At 50.1% G+C, this 13,421-nt stretch overlaps 1 protein-coding gene across 1 annotated transcript in view; it reads left to right on the top strand.

The window, feature by feature from the left end:
- The first annotated feature begins 3,768 nt into the window (after positions 1-3,768).
- The window catches only part of LOC119963120 (solute carrier family 10 member 6-like), a 100,194-nt gene continuing 90,541 nt past the window's right edge, over positions 3,769-13,421 (top strand). Inside the window, exon 1 of the mRNA XM_038791737.1 lies at positions 3,769-4,192. Within this exon, the coding sequence (XP_038647665.1) occupies positions 3,774-4,192 (419 nt within the window). The 5' untranslated portion in view covers positions 3,769-3,773. The remainder of the gene's footprint in view (positions 4,193-13,421) is intronic.

Genomic DNA, 13,421 nt, shown 5'->3' on the forward strand with positions numbered 1-13,421 from the left:
CGGGCCTTCATCAGGTCCGAGGTCCACCGGCTTATGAAGGAAGGCGTCATCGAGGCTAGTAACAGCCCCTGGCGAGCACACGTTCTGGTGGTAAAGACCGGGGAGAAGAATAGGATGGTCATAGACTACAGTCAGACCATCAACAGGTTTACGCAGCTGGACGCGTACCCTCTCCCCCATATATCCGACCTGGTCAACAGGATCGCACAGTACAAGGTCTTCTCCACGGTAGACCTGACGTTGGCCTACCACCAGCTCCCCACCCGCACGAGCGATCGCAAGTACACTGCGTTTGAGGTGGATGGGCGGCGCTACCACTTTTTAAGGGTTCCTTTCGGTGTCACAAACGGGGTCTCGGTCTTCCAACGAGGGATGGACCGAATGGTCGACTGATACGGTTTACGGGCAACCTTCCCGTATCTCGATAATGTCACCATCTGCGGCCACGATCAGCAGGACCACGACACCAACCTCCGCAAATTCCTCCAAACCGCAATACTCCTGAAATTGACCTATAACAAAGAAAAATGCGTGTTCAGCACCGACCGCCTAGCCATCCTCGGCTACGTAGTGAGAAATGGAGTGATAGGCCCCGACCCGGAACGCATCCGTCCCCTGATGGAGCTCCCCCTCCCTCACTGCTCCAAGGCCCTGAAGCGCTGCCTCGGGTTTTTCTCTTATTATGCTCAGTGGGTCCCCAAACTACGCCGACAAAGCCCGTCCCCTCATACAAACTACCACTTTCCCCCTGTCGACGGAGGCCCGCCAGGCCTTCAGCCGCATCAAAGCGGATATCGCAAAGCCCACGATGCACGCCATCGATGAGTCCCTCCCCTTCCAGGTCAAGAGCGATGCGTCTGACGTAGCTCTGGCAGCCACCCTCAACCAAGCGGGCAGGCCCGTGGCCTTCTCCTCGCGAACCCTCCATGCTTCCGAAATCCGCCACTCCTTGGTCGAGAAGGAAGCACAGGCCATAGTAGAAAATGTGCGGCATTGGAGGCATTACCTGGCCGGCAGGAGGTTTACCCTCCTCACAGACCAACGGTCGGTGGCCTTCATGTTTGACAATGCACAGCGGGGCAAGATAAAAAACGACAAGATCTTGCTGTGGACGATCGAGTTATCCACCTACAACTACGACATCTTGTATCGCCCTGGGAAGCTAAACGAGCCTCCTGATGCCCTGTCCCGCGGCACCTGTGCCAACGCACAAGTGGACCGCCTCAAAGCCCTCCACGAGGACCCCTGCCACCCAGGAGTCACCCGCGTCTTCCATTTCGTGAAGACCCGCAACCCACCCTACTCCATTGAGGAGGTCAGGACAGTCACCAGAAACTGCCACATCTGCGCGGAGTGCAAGCCGCACTTCTACCGCCCCGAAAAAAGCGCATCTGATAAAGGCTTCCCGTCCCTTTGAACGCCTCAGCATGGACTTCAAAGGTCTCCTCCCCTCTACCAACCGCAACCAATACTTCCTCAACGTGATTGACGAGTACTCCCACTTCCCGTTCGCCATCCCCTGCCCCGACGTGACCGCAACCACCATCATTAAAGCCCTCCACAGCATTTTCTCCCTGTTCAGTTTCCCTGCTTACATACACAGCGATAGGGGGTCCTCCTTCATGAGTGATGAGCTGCGTCAATTCCTGCTCAGCAAGGGCATTGCCTCAAACAGGACGACCAGTTATAACCCCGGGGTAATGGACAGGTCGAGAGGGAGAACGGTACGGTCTGGAAAACCATCCTACTGGCCCTACGGTCCAGAAATCTCCCAGTCACCCGCTGGCAGGAGGTCCTCCCAGACGCCCTCCACTCCATCCGGTCTCTACTCTGCACTTCTACTAATCAAACTCCTCACGAACGCCTTCTTGTTTTCCCCAGGAAGTCTTCCTCAGGGACCCCGCTCCCGACCTGGCTGGCAGTCCCCAGGCCCATCCTGCTCCGGAAGCACGTGCGGGCGCACAAATCGGATCCGTTGGTCGAGAGGGTCCAGCTGCTCCACGCTAACCCGCAATATGCATACGTGGAGTACCCCAACGGCCGACAAGACACGGTCTCTCTACGGTACCTGGCTCCGCCGGATCCCCGCCATCCCCCTCATCACCAGCCCCACACACCTCCCCACAGGCTATGGCAGGACCCCCCCCAACCGCAACTGCACCCTGCAGGTGCTCCCCTCCCTGGCCCGCCAACCCCTTCACCTGCGCCGCCTGGAGGGCTAGACCCCCCCCCCCCCCACCCCCCACCCCCCCGGGCCCGGCCCTCACCAGCGCCGTCTACGGGTGTTGAAACCTCCACAAGGACAAGATCATCGCTCCCGGCGTCATGGACGCCCGCATCTACAACATCTCCGCCGAAGCTCCGTCGGTCGCAGAGGATGGCCACCGATCGTCTAATCGAGTCGATGCAAACTCTTAATGGATTTTTTTTTCTGTCTCTGTAAATAGTTACGGGTCAGTGCACCATGTTTATAACATAATTCCTGACTCTGTACATAGTTACGGGCCAGTGGGCAGCCCCCGTTCAAGAGAGGTATAGTCCCATATCACTAGTCATACCACCAGTAAATTATCCCACCCGCACCGGATACCAGTCATGGCTGGACGCTCGAGCAGTGTTCCCTACCCCCCCCCCCCCCCCCCCCCCCCCCCCCCCACCGGTTCCTTTCTCAACAAGGGGTGAATGTGGTAGTATGACTAGAGGTACTACGGTACCTGGGAGTGTGAGCTACCATTGGTGGAGAAGGCTCGCTGGTCATTGGCCCAAGTGTTTGCATTTCATTGGTCGGAACGTAAGGTAGCTCTGCCCAGTGAGGCGCGGCATAAGAACCCGTGTTCCCCAGCAGCCGGCCTCTTTCTGTACTCGAGCTGCTGGGGAAACATCTTGTTGATTAAAGCCTTCAATTCGGACTACATCCTCGTTTCAGTAGTTATGGATCGCGCATCACAGAATGAACTGAGCATCATGATCCTGGCATCAATTGTGGGAGCATGATCCTGGTGGGAACTGTAGAAGCGCGTTCTGGTGTCAACTCGTATCAGCGTGTTCAGGCGTCAAATCAGGGTAGCGTGATCCTGGACCCAGAATGAACGGTCGGAGTGCGATTCCTATGCATTGTAGCAATAGTCAATGGGCTGTACTCAGAGCCCTGATGGGCTGCAGGCGGTCGGCAGTTTGCCCACCACAGCCCAAGACCATATAGCTCATTAATATACATCAAAAAAGAGAAGAGAATTGTCTACCAAATTGTAAATTACTGAACAATGCAATTCTTTGTTTTAGAGATTTGAATCATCCGGCATAAATTGTGTTGATTAAAAACAGCAGAAACTGGCAAGGATGTCATCCAGGCGACTAACAGTAATGAAGTTAACTGCAATGGATTCACACTGGTGTGAAATGCAACCAGATATTGAATGGAAAACAGAAAATGCTGGATAAACTCAGCAGGTCTGGCAGCATCTGTGGAGAGAGAAACAGTTAACATTTCTAGTCCAGTCGGACTCTTCATAAAGCACAAAGCACAGACAGTTGAATAGGTTGTTGTGGTCAGCATAACTGATACCTGCCCATTTTTACACCTGGTTATACCCTCTTTAATCGGTTCCAATGTTTTGGTTCAGAGATCATCGTAAGTACAGTGTTTTTAGTCCTCAACAGGTTAATCACATCATAATCATGTTAGATTTACTTTGTCCAATACCGACATGCATACCAGTCTTACGTAGAATGTCTCCCTGGGTGTTTCCATATAAGTCTCAAAGCCAGATTACATGCTCCAGACAGTCAGTGCAAGTTGCAAAGCTGTAAAAGTGAAAATGGAAAATTTCACAGACAGTTCAAAACTCTCCAGGAGTATTACAAACAGGAGTGAAGAGCCGTACCAAATTGTTAATAAGACTTTGTTGGACATTGTTAGTGTCCCACTCTTTGCAGCACTCATTTTGATTATGATTTCCATGGGCTGCACAGTTGACCTGAAGAAGCTGTGGGCTCATTTCAAGAGACCCTTGGCACTAGCTGTGGGCATGGTTTGCCAGTTTGGGCTTATGCCACTCGTTGCATTTACCCTTGCAATTTCTTTTGCGTTGGAACCTGCTTCAGCAATTGCTGTGCTTATTATGGGCTCATGTCCTGGTGGATCTATTTCAAATGTAATGAGCTACTGGACTGATGGGGACATGGATCTCAGGTAAAAATTTATATTGTTACCCTTGACATGTCGCTTATCAAATTAAGCATTCTCTGTGCATCCTTTCAACATAACAAACTATTTAATTGTGGATTGAGAAAACCTATCTCTTCTTTGTTTCTTAATAATTCAAAAATGACCTGGATTTACTTTGTTACTATTTTCACAAGATGCTTTGAGTGACCATTTTTCAAGCTTGTCTAACACTATGTATGCTCGCTCCCAATATCACCTTCGCATTTAACCCAAGATCATTATACAAATAATGCATGTAGGTCAAAGATCAGTGCTTATATTGTAAACTGGTCTGAAATATAGAGGAATATGGCTATACTTCAAACTTGCACATTTCTGAAAAGTTTTTTGTTTCATAACTTTCAACTTCATGTTAATTTATTTTGTCTTTAAAATGTTAAAAAATAGAAGCAGCAAAAATGTAATAACTTTATCTGAAGTTTTCCTGGTATTTCTTAACTGCCTTCAATTACTGTGTTCATTATTCAAAGTGAAACTGAATGTCTTGTGACAGGATTATTTTTTGCATTTCTTGTGTTTGCCTTCAACTATATCTGCAGCAATTTTCAGCAAGAAAGCACTTAGTAACTCAATAATACCTCACCACCAAACTCCTTCACAAAGAGCTGAATTAGGTTCAAAACAATCTGACCAAATCTCTGTAAGCACTGCTGTACTCAGTGGACCTGTAACCTCCTGCAAAGTATATCGGAACTTGATCTCTCTCATCCTTCGCCATTCCAGGGGAAAAGAACCTTCATTTTCATCTGCAATGGTTACAGCATAACATCAACACATTATTAATCCTCTGTCCCTGAAAACTGTCCCTGAAAACTGTGACCTCATCTTCAACTTCTCTTTGCAGACTAAAGTCATTGGGCGTGATTCAGTCAAAATATTTCCAGGTGTCATTTTGAGCGGGTTTGGCAGGGTGCTTCCCGCTGACTTTTTGGATGAGATCCAGACCTGGACTCAACCACACCTAAGACGTGATTTATCGGTTGTGTCCCGCTGGAATCAGAACGGACACAGCCGGCAGACTCCAGGAAAGATCTCCCGACAGCTGCCATGCCTCACAAGACACTGTGGGATCCTGCCCACAGTGGGCGGGACCCAGTCTCACACGGTTAAGTGAGTTTAAAAACCCACTTAGCCGTACTGACGCTGGATCGAATGGTCACCCGACATATATTGGCCTCGCCGAGAAGACCCAAGCCGGGCGACACAAGCCCCATTTGTGGGGACCAGTACTGAATAGCACTTGGGGGGAGAGGGGGTATCCCAGGCGATCAGAAGCCCCTGGGTGGTCAGGTGGCAGTGCCAGGCTGACAGGGATACTTCTAGGGCAGTGCCAGGGTGCCAGGCTGCCATTTTGCCCACGCTGGGGATAGGACCAAGGGGTGCCTGAGGACCCCCTTACAGGTAGGTTGGAGCATTGGGGGGTCCTGCACCCGGTGGGGGGGGGGGGGGGGGGGGGGGTTGAGAGATTAGGGCACAATTTATAAATGACATCCCAATCTCTTCCTGCACTGAGAAGCTCTGCTGGTTTTAGCTCCTCAATGCAGGAAATGACCCTGAAGTGTGGCAGTGGTCTCCGGTGGGGCCCGAAATCGCAGCAGAGTGCTGTTAGATAGCGGGGTTGTTCCCCGCACTATGTGCACGGAATGACCCCGCTAATCACGCCCAGAATAGACTCTCAGCTTTTTTGGTTAGATCGTGATCTTAGTCATTTTTTTGGGACTTGGGGAGTTTCTCCCCAGCCCAGCCCACACTTAGAAATTTTTGTGAACAATTTGTGAGCCCTCGACCTACAATCTCAATCGGAATTTAATGTTGCCAGAGGCCTCCGACACAAACGAGCACTTCAAATCCAGACCCTCCATTATACTGCAGCGGTATAAATTTAATTCGCCCATCGGGGACCCAGAGGGACAATTTTGGCTTTTGTTGCCAGAGTTTGCCAAATGAATTCAGCTCGCCATTAAACAACATGTTGCGCGGGCGCCTGGGTATGTGGCATCAAAAACATCAATGTACAAAGATGTTAGCCAAAATGAAAATATCCCATGATAAAGCGATAGAAATAACTCAAGCCACTGAGTGTGCTGGAAAAGGCTCTTCTGAGCCAAAGCGTGGACAGGAAGGCAAGTTAGATCAACTTTGGAGTGGAACGGCTGTCAGGCAAGCAGCCAGAGTGACAGGCAGAGAGGAGGCTGAACAGAAATTCCAGGAACAGTATCACAGTCAGAAGCATAGAAGAAAAATGGTCTGTCAGCCCAGCAATTCTGGTGAGTGTTACAGATGCAGGGGAGACCACACTCAAGAGAAGTGTGATTGTAAAGAATTAATCTATTTTAAGTGCAATAGGAAAGGCCACATTCAAGTACATTGCTGTGCCAGTATGGGTGCATCCACTTTTTAAAAACACACCCCAACTGTAGTGCCTAAAGTAGAGAAGAATCCCAAAGAGGAATCGTAGATTTATGGTTAAAGTAAGCAAGACAGCTCCCATAGAGATAGTCCTTCTGGTTAATAGGTGACCATTAAACATGGAGGGCGACACAGGGGCTTCGGCCCCAGTAATAGGTGAACAAACCTACAAATATCTTCGAGGAGGTGTCTAATCCTTGAGCCTAAGCAGCACGACTGCTATATTGACAACAAACCCAGGAGAGACCGTAATGATTTTGGGTACAATGATGACTCCAGTGTCGTATCAACAAGAATCTGCCCAGTTACCCATGACCGTTGTGGACGATAAGGAACAAACCTCAGAGCATGAGATTGAATACATCAGCTAAAGCTAGAAACTAGAAATTCAGCCCTTTGAGCCTGCTCCACCATTCAATCAGATCATGGACGATCTCCTCCTGATCTCAAACCCACCTCCCTCTCTGTTCCCCCTCGAAATCTGTTTTTTTATCAGAAATATATCAGATGTGTAATGTTCTTGTCGGATGGCCTGATTTATATTACAAGGACACTTGGAGGTAAAGCTTTAAACAATTTATTAACACTAACTGTGGGTAAACTATATACAAAACAACAGATGAATAACAGTAAGATCAAGCACAAGCAACATCTCTCCAGCTTCCTCCAGCCAGTCTGAGGGGTCACCTGACTCTAACATTCACTTATATACAAATGAGAGTCCTAGTGGTCAGTCATGAAATTACAACACAACATCACTACAGATGGCGTTTTTCAAGGAGTCTTGTGCAAGTACAAAGATGCGTTTCAAAATTACCTTGGCTGAATACGAGGAGTAAAGGCCTAAATTTACGTGAACCCTGAATCCACACAGAAATCCTTCAGAGCTAGGCCCGTTCCACATGCACTACACCAGAAAGTTGAGGCCAAGTTAACCCATTTGGAAGAATTGGGGTCATAACACCTGTGCAGTTCTCTGAGTGGGCGGCCCCATTGTCCTTGTTTTAAAACCTGACCGCTCTGTCAGGATCTGCGGTGACTACATACTCGCCATAAACCAAGCAAGCCCAACTCAATGAGTATCCGATCCCTTGGATAGGAGACCTTTATGCAAAGTTGGTGGGGAGCCTCACATTTACAAAGCTTGACTTCAATCACACTTATTTACAATATGAACAGGACGAGGACACCCGGAAATATGCAACCATCAACACGCACAAAGGACTTTTCCAATATACTAGGTTGCCCTTTGGTATATCGTCTGCTTGCACAATATTTCAGCAGACAATGGAGAACTTACTCCAAGGAATTCTGAAAGTCATGATGTACTTAGACACCGTCTTGATGACGGGGACTTCGCATGAGGAGCATCTGGCCAGCTTGGAAGAAATCCTCAAAATGTTCAGAGATGCTGGCATCAGACTATAAAGAACAAAATGCATATTTTGGGCCAGTAAGGTTATGTACCAGCAATTTGAGGTGGATTCAAAAGGCCTGCACCCTTCGAAAGACAAGGTGGAAGTCATCAAAGAGATCCCTGCGCTGTATAATGTTGCAGAATTGAAATTGTTTCTGGACATGGTAAATCACTCTGGCCAGTTCATCCCCAATTTGGCAACTACATGAACACTGCTGCACTTTCTTTAAAAAAAAAAGCACCAATACTGGTCTTGGGAAGACCTACAACAAGCTTTCCATCAAGTCAAACAGGCCCTTCAGTCATCCAGCTTGTTGGTCCATTTCGATCCAGGCAAACAATTAATTTTGACCTGTGACGTTTTGCTTTATGAGATAGGAATGGTCCTGTCTCACAGGATGGTGGATGTTCGCCTCCCGAACACCCACCGATGCATAACAAAAGTATGCACAAATTCAAAAAGAAGGCCCTGCTCTGATATATGGTGTTAAAAGAAATCCACCAGTACATGTATGGCTGCCATTTCATCATTGTAACAGACCGCAACCCGCAATTGGGGTTACTGCACGAGGATAAACAAATTCTACCTATCGCTTAGGCCAGGTGCAGCAGTGGGCTTTGATATTGGTGGCCCATAACTACATTTTCCAGCATCGGCCAAGATGCAGATCTCCAATGCCGATGCCCTCAGGCAGCTCCCACTTGCTCAAAGTCTGGCACCGCCACCTGTGCCACAAGAGAATGACCTGGTGGTCAGTTTTCTGGACACCTTGCTGGTCTTATCAACCCACATCAGGAACTGGATTCAATCAGACATGGTCCTCTTCAAAGTTAAACGAATGGTTCTAAACGGATGGCTCCAGGACAAGTCAGAGCATCTCAGACGTTACCAGTCGAGAAAGGATGAACTCACTTGTGAGGATGGAATTTTACTCTGAGGCTCCTGGGTGGTTGTGCCCCCAGCAAGAGAGTCCCTTTTGCAGGGATTGCACAGTGCACACACTGGCCAGACTAAGATGAAAATGTTGGCCAAGAGCTATAGATAGTGATTGGGCACTTGCAAGGATATTGAGAATCTGGTTGGTCAACGCGACTTCTGTCAAACACAGAAAATCTTACTGCCTACAGCCCACCTGCATCCATAGGAATGGCCTGGCAGTCCATGGACACCATCCGTTGATTTTGCGGCTCCTTTCCCGGGCAGAATGTTCCTGATACTAGTGGGTGGAGCGGGCAGAAAGGTTAAGACTGATGGAGGCCATTTTGGCAGTAGATCAAAAATTCTGTGTGAGGCCAAGGAGCGACAGGGACTCCAAATGGGATTTGGACTTGTGTCAACTGAGAAGGCGATGAGGCACTGTGCAAGGCGAGAGAGAAAGCAAGTAGGATGCTTGTGCATCAGCTGAGGGACAGGTGGCAGTGAGTAAGATTGGTTGGATGAGAGATGGGGGGGGGAGGGGGGGGGGGGCAAACTGGTAACGGGACCAGAGGGAATTAATGGAGTATTTGAGGCCTTTTAGTTCTAACCAATGGTATCAGTTTGGAATACTTTGTGTCGCAACGTGGGATGAGGCAGGGGTGCCCACTCTCCCATTGATCTTTGCCCTGGTGATCAAGCCGTTGGCAATAGGCGATGGCTCTTCAAGCCTCAAGGGAATTGAGCAGGGGAGTGGGGTGGAGCTTTATCAGTCAGCAGCCCTATGTCCATCCTCCACTGGGATCTCCGAAGGGACGCCCTCCCCACATGTGGATCCACCCAGTGCGACGTATGGTCTGACACCACGATCGGCAAGTATTCCGATCCAACCACCCTCATCAACAAAGTCTTGTCCATGACAAAAAAGAGAATTCCCTCACCTTAGGCCTCTCAAACCCATTTGTGCCATAAACCCCGACGGCGCCTTAGCCATTGTCGACAACTTCCTGGGGCTGGGGCATGACCTGGAGTCCAGCACCATATTGAAATTCCCCCCAAGGATCAGCCTCTGCGTGTCCAAGTCCGGGATCGTCACCAGAACCCGCCTCATCAACTCCACATCAACCCTGTTTGGGGCATAAACTTTGCCCAAAACCACTGAGATACCTACCAGCCTCCTGCTCACCATCACAAATCTATCACCCGGATCAGCCACTATCTTCCCGCTGCAAAGGCCACTCTTTTAGTAATCAGCCACCCCTATCGTTTTCATCTAGCCTTAGTGGAAGACCTGGGCCCATCCAACATTTCCTCAACCTCGTCTGATCCACAACTTACTGATGGGTTTCTTGCAGGAGCACTACGTTCGCCTTTAATTTTGTTAAAAGTGCAAACATGTCACCAACGGGGTCGGGCGCTCCCACCCCCTCACCCACCCCCCCACCTCCACCCCACCCCCCACGCACACACACACATACACACACACATTCAAATCTGTCTTAGCCAGCTTCCCCAAGACGTTATCAAATCGCAAACTTCAGATGGTTCTGACTGCGGTACATCGACAGTTACCCAGAAAATGTTAGAATTAGAATCACTTCTAGTTTCTGTGGCACTATTGTACATACCAAGGTGACTACCCCTGCACCCCCGAAGGTCCAGAGTCTCCCCTACGTAAGGATTCCTGCCCAATCCCCCAAACACCACCCTCCGCCCCGTGGCTACAATCCCCCCCCCCCCCCCCCGCCCCCCTCCCCACACCCCATAGGTCACCCCACCACACGCCAACTGTGTCCCTCATGGGATTCCCCCGCCAAGAGAAACCCACATGCCAGCCCTAGACTGTCGGCCTCTTCCACCCCAAGGCCCCGTCACCCACCGCCACCAGGTCCAACTCCCATCCCCACCCTCCCCAATACCTCATCCCACCAGATAGTCCATCCCCAAGGTCTGCCCTGACCCTGATGCCCCAAAGTCCGACCCACCACTCCCTCTCCAGTGCGCAAACTGACAACCAGCCTCCCATCAACCCCGACCCACTCACACGGCCCGACCCAACACTTTCACCACCACCCTAAACGGCCCAATCTGACACCATACCCAGCCCTACCCCCACACACACACACAGGACCCAACCTGAGAACCCCCCCCCCCCCTCGGCCCTACACGCACACCCATCACCACGCCCTGCCTCCTCCACACACACATACAGGGCCTGACCTGACACCCTTACCTCTCCCCCACTTCCAGGAACAGGCCTGTTCATTGGTTACTCCTGGGAAGATTACACATGTAGGTGGAACTCAAGACATCTTTGGTGTTGAGTCCTGCATATGGTCCTGAAGCCTGGGCATTTTCTTTTTTTTTTTAAATAATTTTTATTGGGATCTTTTACAGAAAATATAAAAATATAACAACAAGTATAGCACCAAGTAATAATATGCAACTTACAGCCCCATAACACCCACAATTCTCCCCAAACCGTAACATCCCATGTATCACACTCCCCCCACCCCCCACCCCCCACCCCCAACAAGAGAACTTGACCATAAATTAAAATTAAATAAATCAAATTTAAATAAAATAAGCAAACATAATCAACGTCCCCCCCCCCCCCCCGGGTTGCTGCTGCTACTGTCCCTGTACCCTATCGTTGAGCCAGAAAGTCGAGGAAAGGTTGCCACCGTTTAAAGAACCCTTGCACCGATCCTCTAAGGGCGAATTTGACCTTCTCTAGCTTAATGAAACCCGTCATGTCATTGATCCAGGTCTCCACGCTTGGGGGCCTCGCATCCTTCCATTGTAGCAAAATCCTTCGCCGGGCTACTAGGGACGCAAAGGCCAGCACACCGGCCTCTTTCGCCTCCTGCACTCCCGGCTCTACCCCAACCCCAAAGATCTCGAGTCCCCATCCTGGCTTGACCCTGGATCCCACCACCCTTGACACCGTCTTCGCCACCCCCTTCCAGAACTCCTCCAATGCCGGGCATGCCCAGAACATATGGGCATGGTTTAGCCTGGGCATTTTCGATGACAAGAAGATTCCACCCAACATGCCAGCCTAGCTTGTGTGTGCAGGTCTGTGGAATGGAATGAAGTCACAACCTTCTGATTGAGAGAGAAGTGTACTGCCACGATGTCACAAATGTCACTGGAAGATCAAAGCTATAATTTTGGGTCTTCACCACAGACTCCATTACGTCACACCCTAACTATAATCTCAGGTTGATCTAGACTGTTTGGATCTTAGTATTTTCTTTGATTATGGGCTGAATTCCCAACTCCACATTCACAAACAAGCTCCTGTGTCCGAACCGATATTTTTATAAATTTAAAGTACCCAAATATTTTTTTCCAATTAAGGGGCAATTTAGCGTGGCCAATCCACTGAACCTGCACATCTTTGGGTTGTGGGGGTGAAACCCACGCTGACACGGGGAGAATGTGCAAACTCCACTTGGACAGTGACCTGGGGCCGGGATCGAACCCGGGTCCACAGCGCCGTAGGCAGCATTGCTAACCATATTAATTTCCAATCAGCATGCATTGACCAACATTGGCTCCTGGTCGCCAATGCTTTCAGCTTCAAGCAACGGGTCCTGATGGAGTTCCTGGTCGTACACGCAGACCCTCCATGGACCAACTAGCGTGTACGTTCGCGGACATCTTCAACCTCTCCCTACTCCATTCCGAGGTTCTTCTTCAAGAAGACCACCATCACTCTGGTGCCAAAGAAGAACCAGGCAACGTGCCTCAACAACTCCCGTCTGGTGGCCTGGACATCGATCTTTATGAAGTGCTTTGAGAGGTTGGTCATGAGACACATTAACACCATGCTCCCAGAGTGCCTTGATCCACTGCAATTTGCATACGGCCACAATCGGTTCATAGCAAATTCTATCTCCCTGGCTCTACACTCATCCCTGGAGCATCTCGAAAATGGGCACCAACATGGAGGAGGAAGTGCTGTAGGTCAACCTGGGCCTGCCACCAAGGAGATGATGGCAGTCTCTAGTTCTTCCAAATTCCCCCCTCTTGACACCGGTGCACCTGAAAGGCAGCGAGCAGAACAGGGTCGCCTGTGACACTGGTTAATTGGCTGGGGATTGGGGGGGAATGAGGGAAATGGGAGGAATGGGAATTGTGGGGGTGGGAGGAAAATGGGGGGGAATTGGTGGGAAGGGAGGAAATGGGGGGAGGGAGGGAAATGGGGGATGATCTGATGGGCACATCCTCGTCCTTTGAGAAGCTGGAGATGCTGATGGTCTACCTGGTCACCCTGGCATGTTGGACCCTTGCTGCTGCCTGTCCTCCATCTGCTCCTCAGGCTTGTCTGCCAGTCCCTCCTGGCCTGCCTCCTCCTCAGATGAGGTCACCTGTCCTTCCTACCCCTCCTCCAGCAAGTCGCCCTGCTGCAGTGCCAGGGTGTGGAGGGCACAGCAGACCACCAC

This window comes from Scyliorhinus canicula, chromosome 3 (genome assembly GCF_902713615.1).
Source record: "Scyliorhinus canicula chromosome 3, sScyCan1.1, whole genome shotgun sequence".
In the NCBI taxonomy this organism is placed as follows: domain Eukaryota; kingdom Metazoa; phylum Chordata; class Chondrichthyes; order Carcharhiniformes; family Scyliorhinidae; genus Scyliorhinus; species Scyliorhinus canicula.